Source organism: Balaenoptera ricei, chromosome 5 (assembly GCF_028023285.1).
Source record: "Balaenoptera ricei isolate mBalRic1 chromosome 5, mBalRic1.hap2, whole genome shotgun sequence".
NCBI lineage: Eukaryota > Metazoa > Chordata > Mammalia > Artiodactyla > Balaenopteridae > Balaenoptera > Balaenoptera ricei.
The window spans coordinates 55,864,906-55,885,117 of record NC_082643.1 but is presented as its reverse complement, the minus strand read 5'-3'; the positions used below and the strand labels follow the sequence as shown (position 1 = coordinate 55,885,117).

At 33.8% G+C, this 20,212-nt stretch overlaps 1 protein-coding gene across 4 annotated transcripts in view; it reads left to right on the top strand.

Moving 5' to 3' along the window:
- YTHDC1 (YTH N6-methyladenosine RNA binding protein C1) overlaps positions 1–17,837 on the top strand; it is a 34,638-nt gene extending 16,801 nt beyond the window's left edge. For 2 of the 4 annotated variants that reach the window (XM_059922901.1, XM_059922899.1), the window contains 11 exons: positions 268–362; positions 1,876–1,984; positions 2,066–2,183; positions 8,123–8,207; positions 9,201–9,367; positions 11,886–11,968; positions 13,217–13,253; positions 13,350–13,389; positions 13,496–13,558; positions 15,072–15,206; positions 16,836–17,837. In XM_059922901.1, coding sequence (XP_059778884.1) covers positions 268–362; positions 1,876–1,984; positions 2,066–2,183; positions 8,123–8,207; positions 9,201–9,367; positions 11,886–11,968; positions 13,217–13,253; positions 13,350–13,389; positions 13,496–13,558; positions 15,072–15,206; positions 16,836–17,060 — 1,157 coding nt within the window. In that variant the 3' untranslated portion in view covers positions 17,061–17,837. Of the gene's footprint in view, positions 1–267; positions 363–1,875; positions 1,985–2,065; positions 2,184–8,122; positions 8,208–9,200; positions 9,368–11,885; positions 11,969–13,216; positions 13,254–13,325; positions 13,390–13,495; positions 13,559–15,071; positions 15,207–16,835 lie in introns of all 4 variants that reach the window. The other 2 variants (XM_059922900.1, XM_059922898.1) reach the window with 1 other exon arrangement.
- Positions 17,838–20,212: the final 2,375 nt, after the last annotated feature.

Genomic DNA, 20,212 nt, shown 5'->3' with positions numbered 1-20,212 from the left:
TAAAATTTATAGCCATTTTCACACTTAAAAAATATGGATCTGATATATTAGAACATTACTATATTAGGTTTGCCTTCTTGCAAAATGCTGGTGTCTTTCTTAGCTTTGCTTTATTATGTGTTGTGGCTTAGCTTTCTAGGTTGAATGGGTGATTATGAATTTTAAAAGTTTAGCTGGGTTTTGGAGGGCTAATTTCAGTTAGTACAACTTATATCCCTCTGTGTGATAATGGCCTCTGTTTAATCAATTTGGATTTCTTTTTTTCAGATCAAACCAGTAAACTCAAATATGTCCTACAGGATGCGAGATTTTTTCTCATAAAGAGTAACAACCATGAGAATGTGTCCCTTGCCAAAGCTAAGGTATTAGCATCAGTTCTGTTGAAATGTCCTAATCTTGAAAATTTAAATGTGAAGGTGGACTTGAGTATCACTTGAGTACATGACATACTGTAATTTTCATTAAAGCTTTAAAGATCCATAGTCCAGTTGCCATGTAGGGTCTGCTTTTTTGACTGGTTAGGCAACCTAGTAGTCATTTGAGTTTTCTTTTGAATCTTTTGAAGATGAGTTTAGAAGTAAAAATATTCAATATCTGAAGAATATGTAATTACACATTGTACTGCAAAAGACGTGTTTCTTTGGATTTTTGTGTTTCTATACTCAATTGCTAGTTTATTATACTAATACATTTTATAAAGTTTTTTTAGTTAACCAGTTTTGTTTTTTATTACTGCTTGTTTTACACCTTGAGATTTTCTTGAAAAGAAATCATTCTTTTACAGAGAGTTTCTTATACTTTTAGAAGTAAGATCACTTGGATTTAGAAGAAAAGGGAAGAGTTAGTTTTAGTTTAAAGCCCCACCCTGGGCTTTACAAAAGGGATATGCCCAGTTGCTGTAGGATGTCGTAAGGTTAATTTTTTTAAAAATGTTTTTGTTACAAAAATGCATCTACTTTTTATACCAACTATTCTAATATTTTTGTATTTTTGTTTTAAGACAGTTTCTACTGTGAGAAAGTTAAAACTAAAGTTAAGCATTTTGTAAACTGTATTTCTGTCAATATTAATAATCCTATATTTCTAACTTAAGTTGAGGGTTACCCACTAAATTTTACAGATGGAAGGAATAGTACACTAAATAGTGGAAGTTTATTCTGTTCTTTAGCTGGAGTGGATTTAGGTAGAAGTAGTTAAGCACCTAGTGAGAATGAGGTCTAGTATGTATCAGCAGATTAAACTGAATTAGAGGTTCTGGTTTACATTACCATTCCTGCCTTCTTAATCTTTCATGATCAAAGAATTGATTAAAATGCTTTGGAAATAATAACTATGTTCCAGCTCTACATAAAACACAGGTCTCTTCAGTCAAACTATTGATACATGAAAATTTGAACTTAAATAGAAATAAGAGAGAAATGCTAGAAACTTGACAGAAATTCTTCACTTACGGATTTACTAACATGATCATTTTTAATTATTTGGTTAGGCACAGTTTTTAAAGAAAAAATGTACACATTGTGATTCACCTTCAAGCAAAATGTTTTTACCACAGTAAATGGTTCTGATTTTAAATTGTAGGTGATTGTTTTTATTATCTAAAATTCTAGCCCATATGATTTGATTGCCCCGTCCCCATGTGTTTACTAGTTTTAATGATTTTGTTAAGGTTGGTAATTTTCTCCATATTTTTCCCAAGTTTTTAATAGATTATTCCATTATTTTGACATATGACATTATTCATAAATGTTCTACGAATACATAGGACATTTATTCATTATAGCTTACTGGTAACCTTGGTCTTCTGTAAATGTAATTGGAAACATAAAAGATTTACATTAATTTCAGTCTTTGATCTTTACATCATTTATATAGGGTGTATGGTCTACACTGCCAGTAAACGAGAAGAAATTAAATGCTGCATTCAGATCTGCAAGGAGTGTTATCTTAATATTTTCTGTGAGAGAGAGTGGAAAATTTCAAGGTAAGAGTAAAAATAATTTGGATATGTAAAAACATTAATTATATTTGCATCTATATATTATGTTATGATTTATTCCCCTAGGATTTGCAAGACTTTCTTCAGAATCACACCATGGAGGATCTCCTATACATTGGGTACTTCCAGCAGGAATGAATGCTAAAATGCTGGGAGGTGTCTTTAAAATTGACTGGATTTGCAGGTAAATTACACACTTCAGTGTAGATAATTAAAGTTGCTCTTGTTTTGAATGGGCTACCAGTTGAGAATAATGTTAAAACTCTACAGTTATTTAGTTTTAATTTATTATTCTAATTATTGTCCCCCTTTTTTTGGTGTCATTCCTAGGCTGATTGGGATCTATAGAGCTTATTTAACAATGTTAAAAGTAAAAACATTAATATGCTTAGATTGTATTGTTCACCACCTTTGTAATCTAATATAGAATGCATAGGGCAAAGATTTATTTAGTCCAGAGTTTTATGTATTTCATTTGTTCTCTGCATTAGTATTATGGCAGTAAATTTATAAATCAGACAGTTGCTTATGTTATTTAGCACATATTTATGTTTAGTGATTTAACATGCCATTTTATTACTGTGGAGTGGGAAAATAGTCACCCTTTGACTTGGCTAATATAACATTTTGGAGGTGACTAATTTAGTTGTGAACAAGTAGTGTTTTTTAAGGAAGTTAGCAAATCATGTTAGTTGGCATTGTGACCTTTTGAAACTGCAGTAGTTAAGATTTAAATATTTGTTAGAAAAGTAGACTTACTTTGAAATCTGAGTTATTTACCACTTTTTTTGTCCTTACTGAACGATTGTACATTGTTTTAAAAAAATGATTAAAGAAGTCAATTTAGATGATACAGAGAGACTTAACACTTCAGCAAGTGGATAGTCTCTTGTCGAGAACTGCAAAATGGGGCAGAAGGCAGAAAGCTTTTATAGGATAAATAGTAAAGAATAAGAAAGAGACAAATAAGAAAATATCTGATTGGATGAGGCCACACAGAACCTTGTTTGGGATGAGGAAGCCCAGAGTTGGCTTGGCGTTTGGGGACTGACTGACAATATATTGCATTTCTGGTCAAGTGGAGCATTTACAGGGACATGAAAGTTATCTAAGTTTCAGTTTGCTGGCTTAGCACCTTGGGCAGGAGTGGCTCCATCTTGGGCTTAGAAAGCTATTTCAACAATATGAAAAGCTAATTATTTAAGTGAACTTTATATGGCATGCACAAATCTACTACCTGTAAACTTAATTTTAGCTAAATAAGAATTACCTGAAAGGGACCATATGGATTTTTTTGTATCATTAAGTCAGCTTAGGTGGATTTTTGATGAGGATAGAGGAATTGGATAAGAAAGAAAAATGCTGTTCATATTCAGGAAGGCAAACTAGCACAAAGAAGAGACATGAAATCAGAAACCATGGGGTGGGGGATGTGAGTGGGGTGTGTGGATGGGATAGGGAACCACCTTTTTAATAAAGCAGTCAGTAAAGAGAAGAAAAAAAGGCAAAGATGGGTAGTAATGTGGGCCAGCCTAAGGAGTTAATAAACCTTTGCTGTGGGACAGTGAGGAACTATGAAAATGGGCAGTGATACAGCAGAGATAGTGTATTAGGTTGATGTTTAATAGAGTAGCAAAAAGCTATATGCGCATATAAATGTATCACCATTATTCATCCCGTCATTACTTTTTTGTTTTTTTTATAAATTTATTTATTTTTATTTTTGGCTGTGTTGGGTCTTCGTTGCTGCGCTCGGGCTCTTTAGTTGCGGTGAGCGGGGGCTACTTTTCGTTGCGGTGCACGGGCTCCTCATTGTGGTGGCTTCTCTTGTTGCGGAGCTTGGGCTCTAGGCATGTGGGCTTCAGTAGTTGTGGCACGCGGGCTCAGTAGTTGTGGCTTGCAGGCTCTAGAGCACAGGCTTAGTAGTTGTGGCGCATGGGCTCAGTTTCTCCGCGGCATGTGGGATCTTCCCAGACCAGGGCTCAAACCCATGTCCCCTGCATCAGCAGGTGGACTCTCAACCGCTGCACCACTAGGGAAGCCCCCCGTCATTACTTTCTATAGGGAAAAATTAGAAGCAATCTAAATTCTCTCATAGGAAATTGGTTAAGTAGATTATGGTTTGTCACTTAAATGTAATTAATACACAAAAATAATTGTCTGTGTAATAACATGGAAAGATACAACAAATGAAAGGATACATAATTATAATGTTGGAATGCATTGTTAGGGTGGTGAGACTATAGATGATATTCCCATACTCCATTGTACCCAGGGTTTTTAAATATAGATTTATAGTTCTTAATTTCTAAAGTTAAATCATAATCAAAATTATAAAATTTAAAAATCTGGTGGCAGTTTATAGGGAAGACAAGGTGTCAATTATTTCTTAGCAGAGATAGACATTTTTACTTATTTTTTTAGATGGATAACTGTAAAGGCCAAAGGAGAGGTTTGTTAAGTCTATGGTTTTATGACTAGAAACATTGGTGTCACTGGAAAATATTTGGAGGTGATGCTTTCTTAGGAGAAAAATAATTACCCAGTTTTAGATTGGTGGTAGCAAATTTTATTTTGAATGTTACTTGTTTTATGAACCTTCATTTTCAGATTATTGATAAGGAAATTTGTTTCTTAATTTTAGAAGATGAGTTTAATTTATTCACAGATTATCGTCTTCATTTTCTTCTTCATTGACTTTCTGGCTCTTTTACTAACTCATTTGAAATATTTATAGCTAGCATCAGAAGAGGTACAAACCCAAATAGTCCATTCTGCTAAGATTTTGTGTAAAATTTTGGGTAGTAATGTTTTTTATTACTTTTAAGTAAGTTCTAGGTTTACTGGAAAGAATATTCTTAATTTAAAAAAAAAATTAACTTTTTTTTAAATACTCATAAGTGCGTTAAAGAGTGATATTAAAATACTTAAGAGTTCTGAGGGGGCACGTGTTCTTATTACATTGACATTTCTTTGAGTAAGTCACTTGAACTCTAAATTTTCTGTGTGAAATGAGAATTACATTTGACCTTCAGTGTTAAAAGGATTAAACTTTAATAAATATAAACCCTGAAGGCTTTGCTATCAGTAATAGTAACTGCTATTAATATATTTTCTTTTCAGATATGATAGTTATCAGAGTTTTATTTAAGCACCTTTTGGATTTAATAACTAGCCTTAAGTTTTTTGAGGTGTGGTCCCTGGATCACCTGCATCAGTAGTACCTGATTATTAAAATGCAGAATCCTTACATGCACTTCAAACCTATAGGCACACTGGAGTTTAAAACAAGATGGTGCATGGTAGCAGATAGGAAAGGAGGCATTAAAAAGTGACTTAAGTTGCTGCTGGGAGTTAGATCAAAATAAGGCTAAAATCTATAGAATGCCATTCAACCAGAATTAAATCTACTGACTATATTGTATTTTAACCTCACCCCTTTCATGTCCATTCCAGGTAACCCATTTCTCTTTTCTTTCATGGTTTCTCGGTATTATTCCTTTTAGTTTTAATGACCAAAACAGCTATCCAGCACATAAGCGCCTCTGTACAGTTTCATGTTCTTTTGTTAAATATGCCCCATTTTCTAAGCTCCTTAATTCAGAGAATCACTGCCATGTTACCTAGGGTACTCACAGTAAAGATAATCATCTGTAGGCTTTTTCATTACATGTCTGCTCAAAAGCTGATTTTTAGGATGCCTGCTCTATAATTGTGATGACCACAGATGTGCAATTTCTCTTAGTCTTAATCTAAGCCCTGTTTTTCCTAAGGCCTCATAGATCTCTGTGCTTTTCAGTCTGGGATTAACTACGGTGTCGAAACAGTGGGCAGAGGTCTCTAGAATCTAGATAGAACCAGTGCCACCAAAGAATTTTAACCCTCAGTGACTCAAACAGCTCAACCAACATATGCCTTTTTTTTGGACCTAGGGTATTCCATTGCTAATGTTTAAATAACAGTGGTAACTCTGTGCGATAATAATTTGTAACCGTCCTGCACTTTCGTAGTTGTAGGTTATTTATTCCTTTCCGAAACCTTTTTTTAACTGGCAATTGAGAGGAAAAATCTGAGAAGCTATTAAAGTACAGTTTTAACTATAGATCTGCATCTGGATATTCTAGACTTTTGATACGGACTTATTCTAGCTTAATGATAGTCTCTTTCCCGCTGCCCTCCCTGTAAAGGGTGTGTGTGTGTGTATGTAGATATATATACATACACACATATTTTTATGTATGTATATACACTCTTGAACTACTCTCAATGTGTGAGGTAAGATGTCTTTTAGATGAGGAATCCAGTAGTAGTACCTAGTAAGCAGTTCTGTCACACTGTGCCCACTTCTCCCATACATTCACATCACCACCACCACAGATCATGCCACCTTGATACTTTAATTTTAGATATACTTCTCTTTTCCTGTAAATGTCGAAATATTTTCTGAGGTGTAAAAAGTGTAAAATTTGGGCGTTTAATATTCATCTTTAAGAAAATTCACGTAAGGTTAGAATAAATGGTTATATAGCTTGTCCACTGGACCAGGTTATTTGCTTGTATTTTTTCTTCTCCATTATGTCTTTGCTCAGGTCCTTTTCATTGCTTCAAATGTAACCCTGCCTTACCTCTCTACATACGGCTTTTCCTGAGTCACTTTTCTTTCAGACTTTTCCCATATGCCACCTTTTCCAGGAAGCATTTTCTGATTGTTTTTTCTTTCTTTCCAAAATAGATATGACCATTCACATTAAAAACAAAACTTTAGGGTACCCATTCTTTTACAAAATAATTGTGTGTGCTTGTTTACTCTCTGATAAAAGCTGTGGAAGAAAGGTTAGGAATGCAAGCTCTTTATTTTATTCATCTTTGTGTGTCCTTTGAGCAGTTTCATTTGTATTGTATATATATATATAATAGATCTTTAATTAAAGCATTTATTTAATTTGGCATTACTTTATGCACAAATAGATGAAACCTTATTGAATGATGTTAATTTTCGATTATTTTTTTTTGACAAGTACTTATGTGTCATGTTTGTGTTCAGTGTTGTGCTGGGTTGTTAAAGAACTATAAAAATACAGGGTATCTTTTTTTAACTTGGTGAGACCATTTTGCCCTATGGCTCAGAGAGCTTAGAGCCAGAGTTTGTTTAAATTATTTAGGTATAGCACTGTAGTGTAAGTGGAGGGCATAATTAATACATGCAAATGTAGGAATTTATGAATAAAAACATTTGTATTGTCAAGAGCCATTCCATGTGTAGTGGGGAGTATTGCCTTATCAAAAGGAGGGAGGATATTTGAATCTGGGAAAGCAGCCCTGAACCAAGGATAGGGGGCATGTATTTTCATTTGGTATTAACTGCCTAGTTAAGCTTCATCTCTTTGTTGGTCAGTTATTTAAAAATGCAAGATTTTTAGGGGCTTCCCTGGTGACGCAGTGGTTGAGAATCTGCCTGCCGATGCAGGGGACACGGGTTCAAGCCCTGGACCGAGAAGATCCCACATGCCGCGGAGCAACTAAGCCCGTGCGCCACAATTACTGAAGCCTGCGTGCCTAGAGCCTGTGCTCCACAACAGGAGAGGCCACCGCAATGAGGAGCCCGCGCACGGCAACGAACAGTAGCCCCTGCTCACCATAACTAGAGAAAAGCCCACGCGCAGCAACAAAGACCCAACGCAGCCCCCAAAAAATAAATAAATTTATTTAAAAAAAAAAAAAATACAAGATTTTTAGTACACAGAAACAAGAAATATACTAAACATTTGATATGTTATTTCATATGCAAACTGCTTAAAACAAGTATGAAGAAGGTGATGCTATCCTTGTTTATAAGATGAAGAAACTCAGGCTCAGAGAAGCTGAGAGAGAGCTGGGATTAAACCCCAAACTGTCTTGGTTTTAAGCTCATTATCTTAAGCGTATTATTTAGCTTTTTTTAATTTTGAGAACACGTGAGAATGTGGAAAGAGTGTGTCTCTGAAGGGGGCTCCCTTTCTGGGGAATAAGCTCTATCAGTCTTAGATTTTAGTCATATTTAAATCATGATTAACATAGGAATTCACTACTAAAGTAGTATAAGGATTCTGCAAAGTAATATAATTAATATTACTTTGTATTTAGGCGTGAATTACCCTTCACTAAGTCGGCTCATCTCACCAATCCTTGGAATGAACATAAGCCAGTAAAGATCGGACGTGATGGACAGGTTTGTTAACTTTAATTGATTCTTTAAAAAACATATTTAATCAACCCTTTTAAAGATCTTTATTGAAGGATATTTTAAAACCATTTTTGATTGAATTTGTGGGAAAGATTAAGGGAAAATAGTCTTATTTGGAGTTTGTGATTACTGTGATTTTGATTGATTAATCTGACCTCCGTTAATGTTGAAAGATAGGTAGCTTTATATGGTACTTCATTAATACAGTTGAAGGAAAAGTTTTCAAAGAGAATTGGCATGATTTTTACATGCTTTTTCATTATGTTATTACTGTTTAACAGATTCTGAACTTTGTATAATATATTTTAGAAATGCCATTTAATGTCTTTGCTGAAGTTTTCTGAGTAGAAGGAAGCTTTACGAAAAGGAGATAAGTATGTGTAGTCAGGTTTTCAAGTCTGCAAATGAAATCAAAAGTGTGCTGTGACTTAAACCCAAACCTGTGAACCTTACAGTTTCTACATGTAATTTTGAACCAGGTTTTCATTGCTCATAAGTGAAAATATTGGTAATTGAAAATAAAACTTAATTTTAAAAAGTCTGTAGATTAGTCTGTTTTTCTAGTTAATATAATGTATTTAAGTGCATTTAGCAATTTATGATTACGAAAATTGTTGCCACACTAATGTATGTTTTTCCTCCACTGTATTAAGATGGATGACTTTGTCCTGATACTTCCGTATTTTGCACAAAGAAATATTCCTTTGTTGCAGAGGGTGATTGTCACAGAGTTTTTTGTGTAGTTAACTTTGAAGATTCTACACTTTTAATTTTTCCCCTTATACAAATACGTGAAACACTTTTAAAAGGTTTTTTAAAAACCTTTCAAGGAAATTTATCGGAATCGCATATGATCATCAGCCTTGGGAAGGAAGCCTCCAAGTCAATCTGTTTTTGTTCTTGTACATCAGGAAAATACAAGTCTATTGAAAGTTTCTCCTTTTTTTCATCTTGTAAATTACTACTTTCCTATTCTAGGAAATTGAACTTGAATGTGGAACCCAGCTTTGTCTTCTATTTCCCCCTGATGAAAGTATTGACTTGTATCAGGTCATTCATAAAATGCGTCACAAGAGAAGAATGCATTCTCAGCCCCGGTCAAGAGGACGTCCATCCCGTCGAGAACCAGTCCGGGATGTGGGAAGGTTAGAAACGTTCTTTGGACTGATAATAGGCACATGTATCAGAATAACATGATGGAGGAATGTGATTCGTCAAAAGTTTGTCCTGCGGTAAAGAAGAAAGAGAAAATCCTCAAATCAAGCTGCATGGACTAGTTTGTGGCTTCATTGAGGATTTCACATGTTCACCTTGGTCTCAGTCATTTTTCAAGAGGAAAATGGGGATCTTTCCTTATGCAGAAAAAATTATCTGCTAAAGAGTGATAACCAGTTTAGATTAGATAATAATCTGATAATACAATGTATACCATTGAAATGAGGTAGGCCTTTGTTGCTAAGAACAGGCTAGAAAGGAGGAAGAGGAGGAAGTCTTTATTTGCAAAAATTGTTAATATTTTGTAAAAAGCCTTTTCTTTCAGGTGTGTCTCTGGATAAGCCTTATCAGATATGGGACTTTTATAAAGGATCACTAATATTTTTTCAGAAGATGACGCCTCATTTAGAGGATAAAATATTTTAAGTTATTTTGATATTCAAGAGGAGCATTATTGGGACTATTTCAGATTTTGCCATCGTGATGTGTTAACCCCATTGTCAAATATTGTCTAACTTGTACCCAGTGAATTCACACATCTTGCTGAGCTTCTGAAAACAATAGGTTCTCTCCAAAGGGGATCAAGTGGCCCTGGGAGACCCGGCAACAAACCAAAAAGAAGGGCTGTTGCTGTGTCTGTTTACAGCTTTTCCAGATGCTGGCAGTACCTGTGGACTTAAAGTGTTTTTTAGAGGATCGCCATGGTTATTGATCACTACTTACGAACTAAACAGCATTTTCCAGGAAAAGGGGGTTTAACTTGTTGCAGAATTGGAGAAGTCTTTGCAAAGGACTGATTTATGCCCTTCTACCCAACACCTTCCCCTGTATAGATTTGCATACAGCTAAATCTAAAATATTCTGCTAAAGACTGTTGGATGTGTGGTTGATGGGATGAAACCTTTGGTTAAGTTTCCTTTTGGTGGAAACATCCTGTGGTAGGTACAGATAATCCAACAAGAGTCCCCATTTCTTTGAGCTTAAGAAGGACACTGTCAAGTAGGTAGGAGGAAACCTGGCAGAGCCCCCTTATTTTTGGCCTAAAAGGACTGAGCACCAAGATGTCTTTTGAAGTTTTAAGCTAAGAGGTTTCCAGTGCAATACAGTACATACAAGTGAAGTTTTTACCTCAGTTTTGCAATGGACTGTAAACTATACTTACACTACACCTTCTCTCAAGCCTGCCAGGGCCTCCATATTTGTATGTGGCTTACAGCTTAAAGTCAGTAGTTGGACTACTTTATGAACTGTTACTATCATGTTTTATACCGGTCGTAAATGCACTCCCCAAACTACAAGAAAGCGGTATGTTTATTTTTTTAAACCAGCTTTTAATTTTCTTAGTCTTATTTATTGTAGATGCAACTGTTTTTATTCTGTTGGGGGGTTTGGGTTTATTGCAGCTTCGTAGTTTGAGAGAACTTGTGTTGCAAAAGTTAATGAAAGCAGTTGATAATTCAGAGAAATAGCTGGAAAACTGGTGATACCAGGTTATTATGGAGTTTTTTACATTAAGGGTAAAAAGGTGTATTTATTATTACCTTAAAAGCTTGGATTTTTGTTTTTCTTTTGTGTAGCTCTTTATTAAATGCTAAGTAAAATGAAGTGTATTTAATGATGTATTTACATTAACCATTGAGATTTATGGAAGATAGTGAAGAGCAGCCCTCTGCAGATAGTAAAGTTGTCACCTTCTAAAGAATACACTTTGAACTCGTTTTATGAACTCTGTTAAAACTCTGCCCCATTACGTGCCAGTTTTATTTTAAGGCATTGTCTCTAGAAAAAATTCCCATAATTCCTAAATGTTATTAACTTTAGAAATTGGTTTTTCAAAGTATTAAGATTTTCAAAACTTTTCTGTAAAGTCACTTTTAATAAGTATCAAATTTTCTGTATGATCATGTGAAAAGTGTAATTTTGTGCAAAGCAGGAGAAAAATATTTAAGAAATTCTTAATTTTCTTTAGACTTAGCCTAAAATGACATTGATACCTTTACATATATAGATTTTAGAGTTACCTGTTGTGTAATGATGATAGTCTTTTTCCCCTTCTTTTACCTGAATGGAGACTTTATTTGGGAAAGTGTTTTAATTGTTAAACTGGATATTTATATTAGTTTGAGGGCAGCTCATTTACTTTTGTTTAGATTACTAAAATGTGATTTACGTATTTTGAGCAGATTACTCTTTGCAAGTGTCTCATCATAGTATGAGGATTACAGAGAATATCTATTCCAGCGATACATCTAAGGATTGGTGTATAGTAATTACTTTGAGGAGTTAAAATTTAGAAATTTTAAGATATTTGCGCACCAAAAATTAGGGTGTTATTTTAAAGGAAATAATGAGCTTTTTTGTGTGCTTATTTCTGTCAGAAACACTTGCTTTGCTGTTTGTTCTCCCAGCAGTTTTTGGTTTAATTTCTAATGTGTCTAATTTGTGTAGGCGTCGACCAGAAGATTATGATATTCATAACAGCAGAAAGAAACCAAGGATTGACTATGCCCCTGAGTTTCATCAGAGACCAGGTTAATATTTTATAATCCTGCGGATATTTGACTTGAAATTATTAAAAACAACAACAACAACACAAACTTCTATCATGACCCTATAGTTTTAAAAATGAGAAAACTTTAGGATGTGACTACTTAAACCTTAGGAAATTATTAATCATGTAGTAATTCCTCTACTTTGTTAAGGTTGTTTATTCTAGTGTGACTCATTATCATAATCTGTTAATTACCTGAAATTACTAATTTATCATTATTGCACAAATGGAAACTGCACTTGTGCTTTTAAGATTAAATGTAGTTAGGGAAAGCAGTGATCTTACACTCTATTAAGCTTTTTATTCCCTTTGATACTTAGTATTTCATGTGTATACAGCTTTAAATGGAAGCTGAAATTATGCTATATTTTTCTAAATAAAAATACCTTTGACATCATTTTTTTAGAGAGGAATGGGGAATGCTTGGTTTAATCTAAAAGCAGCTTTTCAGTTAAGTCTTTCCCTTACTGGAATTGAAAAAGGCAAAGTGTATTTAAGAGAAGATATTTATTTAAAACAGTCAGTGATACACTTATAAAAATTAGGCAGTTTGGAAGTTGGTGTTAGCATTACAGCACTGTATGTGACAAGTGGCTTGATAAGCCTCATTCTTCTCCAAAATGGAATATTCCAGAGAGTAAAATTAAATTTTTCCCCAGTAACTTGGCCCCTCAGATTTTTTTACATTTTTAATTTACTGAGTACTTAGGAAAAGAAGGAGGGAGAATATTTCTCTTATTACCATGGTTCTTTCACTTATTGATAAAATGTATATATCTTCATTTCTGCAACTTTTGTTAATTTTGCTTTTCTCCCTGTACATTTGCATTTTTTAAAACTATGGTTGACTTAGCAAGGCTTGTGTATACTCAAGGTAGAGGTAAACATTTGTTTTAAGGAAGACCTATTATGGTGTCCTCAAGATAATTCCTCTGCCCTTACCTTCCTTATGGTGCAGCATGAAGAAATTTCTGTCTAGCAAGAATTGGGGTGTGAATTTAGAAGATCCATATGAAAATCTCTCTAGCAGTTTATAATTCTGTGATATCAGTAAGTTATTTAGTTACTTTTATCATGTAATCTGAGAAGAAAATCTGAAAGTGGAATAATACAATAATAGCATCACTATTATTTCATGGGAAGAATTGAATTGAGTGGTAAGGTTTAATTATAATGCCATAATAAAAAACATATATTTGATATACTAAAATGCTTGATGTTTAAACAGGGTATTTAAAGGATCCACGATACCAGGAAGTAGATAGGTAAGTTGGGTTCACTCTTGCTAAGTTTTGAATTACATTCTTGGAACTAGTTTATGAATTACCTGAATTTAGTTTCACAAATCTTATTCCCAACAGACGGTTTTCAGGAGTTCGCCGAGATGTGTTTTTAAATGGGGTAAGCATCTAACTTTTTAAATTTAATGTACATAAAATCTGTATCTGATTTATTTTAACTTCTGGGCTTTTTATTTATTTATTAACATTATCATCTTTCATTTTAGTCCTACAATGACTATGTGAGGGAATTTCATAACATGGGACCACCACCACCTTGGCAAGGAATGGTTTGTATTATTCTATTTTTGCAAGTTATTTAACTTCATTTGCAGTTCCATACATGTTGAGTGCCTACTTGGAATATGTTACAGTAACCCATTAGGAGACTTAAAATACGTATCTTTGGTGATATATACTTGCATGCTGTTTTTAAAACTAAAGGCTAATGAATGATTTGATTTTTATTAACAGTACTGGCTTAATTGATGAGTATTATGATTTATTATTGTAGTGGCTAGTAGTGCAAACTCTTCGGGGTTCAAATACCTTCCCTTCTCAGCTCTGACCTTGGGACAAGTTTCATAATGTATTTTTTTCTTATAGTTTTCCTTATCTGTAAAACTCGATAAGCATCCATTCATTCTTTGGCTCATCAAACTAATATTTAGTACCTACTCTTTGCAAGCACTGTGCTTGCTCTGGGTATATGTTGGTGGATAAATTGGACATTATGTCTATCCTTTTATGGCTTAAAATTTAATGGAATAGTCATTAATGTCATTTAATGTCAACCTCAGGATTGTCAAGAAGCTAAATATACAAAATACATGTTAAGTTTAGCATAGTGCCTGACCCTAATATTCAGTAAATTCTCTATATTAAATAAGGTTAATTAAACCCTGTTCCTAAACTTTAATTTTTTTTCCTTTCTTTAAGAAAACTGGATATTCTTAGAATATATCTTAAGGTATTGAGGATAGCTGAAGCATTAATCCCTAAAAAATAAAAAACTTGGAAGTTTAAGTAGTTCTGATTGTTTCTTACCTTTTTTATCTTAAATGCTGCCTGTAATGTGGCATTTCCATCTGACTTTTGTTTCACTTAGGTACTCTGTACAGATAGATGAATTATGAGATTTCTTTCCTTTAGATTCTAGGAAATTAAAGAAAATATTTAATAATATTATCTTGGCACTAATTAGGGGGAGAAGTACCTTTGATTTTCCATTATTCATTTTATAATGGCATTTAAAAGTTCATTAGCCCCTGAGTTTTTTTTTTTTTTTTTTAAGAATACATTTGTGCATAGTGGTTAAGATGACTGATTCTAGAGCCAGAATGCCTGATGTTGTGTCTAACTTCCACCCCTTTACTAGCAGTGTGATCTTAAGCAGGTTACTTAACCATTTGGTGCCTCAGTTTCCCTTTTGTAAACTAGGATTACGTAATAGTACCTATCTGTAGGGTTGCTGTGAGAATTAGCCGTGTAAAGTGCTTAGGACAGTGCCTGGTCCATAGTAATCACTGTGTAGTGAGGGCTCGCTATTTTTATTAGTATGTAAATGGTATGTATAAAAGTATAAATGTTAAATTTTGGAAGATATGTAATTAGAGAGTTTATTACACACATTTTCAACACGCAAATAGGGTATTTTGAAGAATCCTAATGCCATCAAAGTAAATGGCTTGTATAGAGTAAATTATTTGTTTGGGATGGGTGGTTTGGGTAGGGGAATTCTAAGAATGGTTTGTTTACAAGGATGTTTGGTAGATGCTTATGGAAGTGGTTTTCTTTTTTTAGACTCCTTATCCTGGAATGGAACAACCTCCACACCATCCTTACTATCAGCACCACGCTCCACCTCCTCAAGCTCATCCCCCCTACTCAGGACATCACCCAGTACCACATGAAGCAAGATACAGAGATAAACGAGTAGTAAGTGAATGAGAAGGCAAAAGTATGAGGGAACTACTTAGAATTCTGTAGATAATTTGAATGTGAGGGATACCAGATTATGTTGAGTGGTAGACGGTTTCATATTCTTATTGAAGGCTGTTTTTGAAGTAATTCACAACTTGTTTTTATTAAAAATGGCTAGTCCCTTTGATTATTTAAGCAGACTATAGTTGAGGTTGAGATTTCTGGGTCTTCAGTATAGTAGTTGGGCCGAGTTTATTAAATGTTACGCGCACACACACAATGGACTGAGTTTATTAAATGTTACACACACACACACACACACACACACACACACACACACACACACACACACACACACACACAAAATGACTCTGTGCTGGGCCACATAAACATCCTTTTATCTTCCCACATGATGAAGAGCATGCATATCTGAGAGGACCAGTCAGAGCAGTAGTTTCCTAGCCTATCTTTGAGATACTTTTCATCTGTCATTTATTTCCTTATCCTCATAAAGATACTAATCCTTCAAAATAAAGTCATACTAGGATCTTTAATGTTCAGTTAAACAATTTGAGAATCCTAATTGACTAATAGACTTTAATTTAGTAGTGGTTTTTTTGGTTTGTTTTTTCAGTCACAGAAGAAGAAATATGCAGTCTATGTATGATGAAATCTTAGTTGACTAGCTGGGTTGTGTTTTTAAAAATGCCTTTTGTAAATGATCACATTTTCAAAAAAGGAAGTTCTTAGATTCTTTTATCAAAATGTACTTTTAAACAAGTTCTATTTCTCTTGTAGCTTTTTTGTTAGTATATATGTATATATTTCATACTTAGGTAGTATTCACATATTTATTATATGTGAAAGGTAGTGTGGAATTGTTTTTGAACCTTATATTCTATATATTTAAGCTGACTTTTGAAGAGACCAAGTTCAATAAGTAAAGAAGAATTGAGAACTAAGAGTAGAAATCTAGAGCAGGGGTCAAGCTTAGAAAAAAATATCCACGGTAACAGCCTTGCACCTCAGTTGCTTACCTTACCCTTTGTTGTCCTCCTCAACCTTTTGTGTATTATTAGCTCTGTGTGGAATAGACTGTACAATCTTACTGCAGTACATATTTTCTTAAAATTCTGTCAAATTCCATAAATTGTCATTAACAGTGATTTAGTTTGAAAAAAAATCAGGAATGGAAGAATTCTTAATTTCACCTTTAGAGGGCAGAGTTGGTTTGGTTTAGTTTGTAGACTCAAAGGAGGAAAAATAAGTATAGCTCACCTGTTGCAGAAAAACATTGATGACATTTAGCGTAGTTGACAGCATGTATTGATGTATTGATCATGTGGTTGATGGTCATCATTTGGTGATTATTTTCGCATAAATCTTAATAAAGGGATTGGATGGAGAAATCATTAAAGTTAAATAGAAAACTGCATGAAGTGATTTTTTTAATGAGATTTGAATAATCCTCTGTTGTAGGTGTCTAATTAGTAAGACATCAAAATCCTTTTTCTAAACAATGTCAGAATTACATTCTGTGAATTAATGAATAGGGCATTTCTTTATATTCTTTCTCTACAATAAAGGGACACATAAATTCCATTTGATTTTTGACATACCTTACCCATTTTTTACCTTTTCTAGCATGATTATGATATGAGGGTGGATGATTTCCTTCGTCGAACACAAGCTGTTGTCAGTGGTCGGAGAAGTAGACCTCGTGAAAGAGATCGGGAGCGAGAGCGAGACCGCCCTAGAGATAACAGAAGAGACAGAGAACGAGATAGAGGACGTGATAGAGAAAGAGAAAGAGAGCGATTATGTGATCGGGACAGAGACCGAGGGGAGAGAGGTCGATATAGAAGATAATGTGCTTTTGGAAGCACTGATTGTTTAAAGATAAAAAGAATCTTGTATTTTTCTTTTTGTGTGTGTTTACAACTAGTAAATTTGTTTTCAACTGTCTACTTAAAGTTCATTGTGTAGAAGGATTTATTATGACCCTCTTTGTTCCAAGCATGCAGTATAATAAGAACTGGAAAAACTCAAATCCTCCAAAAAATGCACAGTTGACAATTTGAGTTGAGACTTTTATTGGGGCAGAATGGAACAGTCCAAGAATGTAGATATTGATTCAGTCTCCATAAATGTTCATCTACATATAGTATGTTCATCCTAGAGTTATTTTTTGTTTGTTTTCTTTCTTTTGGATCTTGATTGATGACTGCCACAATATTTTGCTTTGATGTATTTCTAAATGTAGGTGCACACGGTTCAGTAAAAATAATGCTGCTATCAAGTATGCAAATATTGAAATATGATGGTTTGACTGTATGGCAGTGTTGTAGCAGCCTCTTGGTTTCTCCTTTTCCTTCTTTTTTTTAATCTTAAAAAAGGTCACTTTTTATGTTTCTTCCGTCTTCAATGATGAGAGCAATATTAAGAAGACATTGCTATCTAATTTTTAATCTTTTTAGATAAAAAATTCCTATGTTCAGTAGCATGGTTGATGCTATTGTTTAGCCTTCCCCTCCAAACTGTATACATTGGCTTGGAATGTTCACAACTTGCGTGTGTGGCAGCGGAAGATAATTCCCATATTCTACATTGCTACTGTTTTGTATAAAATAAATTGGTAAAGATTGACACTTACGTCTTGTATTTCTTTCTTGTCTGGATGCAAGTGTGTTTCCTTATATATTAGTGGACATAAAAGAATGCTTTGTGTTCAGGAATTGTGGGAACCCCATTTGTCTTTTTTTGCATATTTTATCAGAAATGATTAACCTAGGTCAATTATATTAAAGGCTTATTACTTCTATTTCTAATATAAGAACTAACGGTACACAGTGGAGTTTCATTAGTATTTTGGTTAAGTATTCATCTGATAACATTTTTGTATCTACTCTGGTTATAGGATTGTTTTCTTTTTTCAGGTTTTGTGTTGGTTTGTGTGTAACTTTGATAAGTTAGCTACTTTAGGTATTTTCTATTTTACTTTTAGAATACACTTTTAAAATTTAACCCTCTTATAGTTACTTATTTTAAGTTAATCAAGTTAATCATCAATCCCTCTCAGTAGTAACAGGCTGTATAAAATACAGTTTATGAGAGATTTTTTTTGTACTTTATTTTGAGTTATACCTATAGTTTTGGCCTTTGTTATGTTGAATATTTATTTGGGATATTTGAATATTTGACCACATTTTTTTGTTTTCATACATTGTCATAATTGTGTTCTGTACCAGATCATGATTACAGTTTTATATTTATATTAGTGTCAAAAGAACACAGGAACTTCACTGTTGAAGGATATTTAAAACTATCAGTTTACTGCTTTCATATTCTCACTGATATTTAGAATATTTTTCCATTCACTTACAATTAGTAGGTATATTTACCTATTTCAGAAATAAAGCATAAGGATTTATTTTAAATCTGTGCAGTGTGGTAGAGAAGAAAGAACATTTAACTGTATTAGGAAACCTGGGTTCTAGTTTCAGCATTGCCTTTGATTAAACCAGTTGGTAATGTATGGTAAGTCATTTCACTGACATTTTGTTTGTATCCATCAATATGTTTTGCAAGTTGATATCTAAGGTTTTCTTTTCAAGTTCTTAAACTCTGAAGAATTTCTAAAATGTAGAGGAATCACCAAAAATGTTACTTTATGAGATAAGTAGGTAATATTAAAGTCATCTTTCTGAAATAATCACAGTAATAATAAAATATACATCATGTTGAGCACTTTGTATTTAAAGTCACTTTGTGCTTTCATGTACTGACTTCATCTTCATATAGCATCTCACTCTATTTTTATACATGGAGAGACAGGCCCAAAGAGGTTAATAATTTGTTCAAGATTATAAAGGTGGTAATTGATGGAGCCAAGATTCCATCCATATATTTCATCCAGTTTGGTGTTTTGAAGAAGCCATCTCATCATTTGGAAAAAGTAGAAAATAAATATTTTAAATGATGGTGCTGCGTTCTACTAAGGATATTAAACATATTTCAAGCTTCCTTATTAAAAGTGTCCAATCACATGTTAACGTGTGCTTTGTATTTTAGGTGTTAAGATGCTTAGTATCTAGTTAATCTATTCTAAAAAGCTAACATTTATTGATTTCTTACTATGTTATCACGTATTATTCTGTATACTTAATGTTAGCTGATTTAATCCTCACAATAACTGGTTTTTCTCCTCCTGATTTTTTTGAATGAAAAAACTGACAGAGGAATGTGGTGTGAAAGATTGAATGATAATTTGTTTTCCTGTGCAAAGAAATCAAAATAATAGAAGTGTAAAATGGACATTTTGATTAGGTATTTGAAGACATTTATGACAGCCTTCCTTATTGTGAGAAGCATAGTTTCTTCCATGTATTCTACAATATTGACTGTAAAAATCTCTACATCAGCAACATGTTCAAGTCAAAATTCAGTTATTCAGACTGGTTTTCTTTTTTTGTTTGTTTTGGCAGCATGGGATCTTAGTTCCCTGACCAGGGATTGAACCTGGCCACTGCAGTGAAAGCACCAAATCTTAATTAACCGCTGGACACCAGGGAATTCCCTATTCAGAGTTTAGAAATTCAGGGTTTTTATTAGGTGGAGTAAAAATTCAAGGGAGGGAAATTTAATTCAGGTATGTCACTTCTCTTTTGGCTTTGCTTTCCTGTATGATGACTTTATTCTCAGGCATAGTCTTAAGTATTCCAAAAATGGCCATTACCATCTCCAGGCTTCTATTATCCATATAATTCTCAGTGTCAGAAGGAGAGAGACCATTTTTTTCCAACAAGTTTCCATATCAATTCCACAAAAGAACTCTGAATAGCCATGCTGGTTTCATGGAGCTAGCTCTGATCCAATGTGTGTGTCCAGGGAAATGGTGTTCTTTGACTAGCCAGCGTTGGAGGCAAGAGAAGCTGGGGATATTGTCAGTGCCACTGGAATTACATCAGGAGGGATCGTTGCCAAATGACGTGGACAAGTAGATAGCTGTTAAATGCATGTTC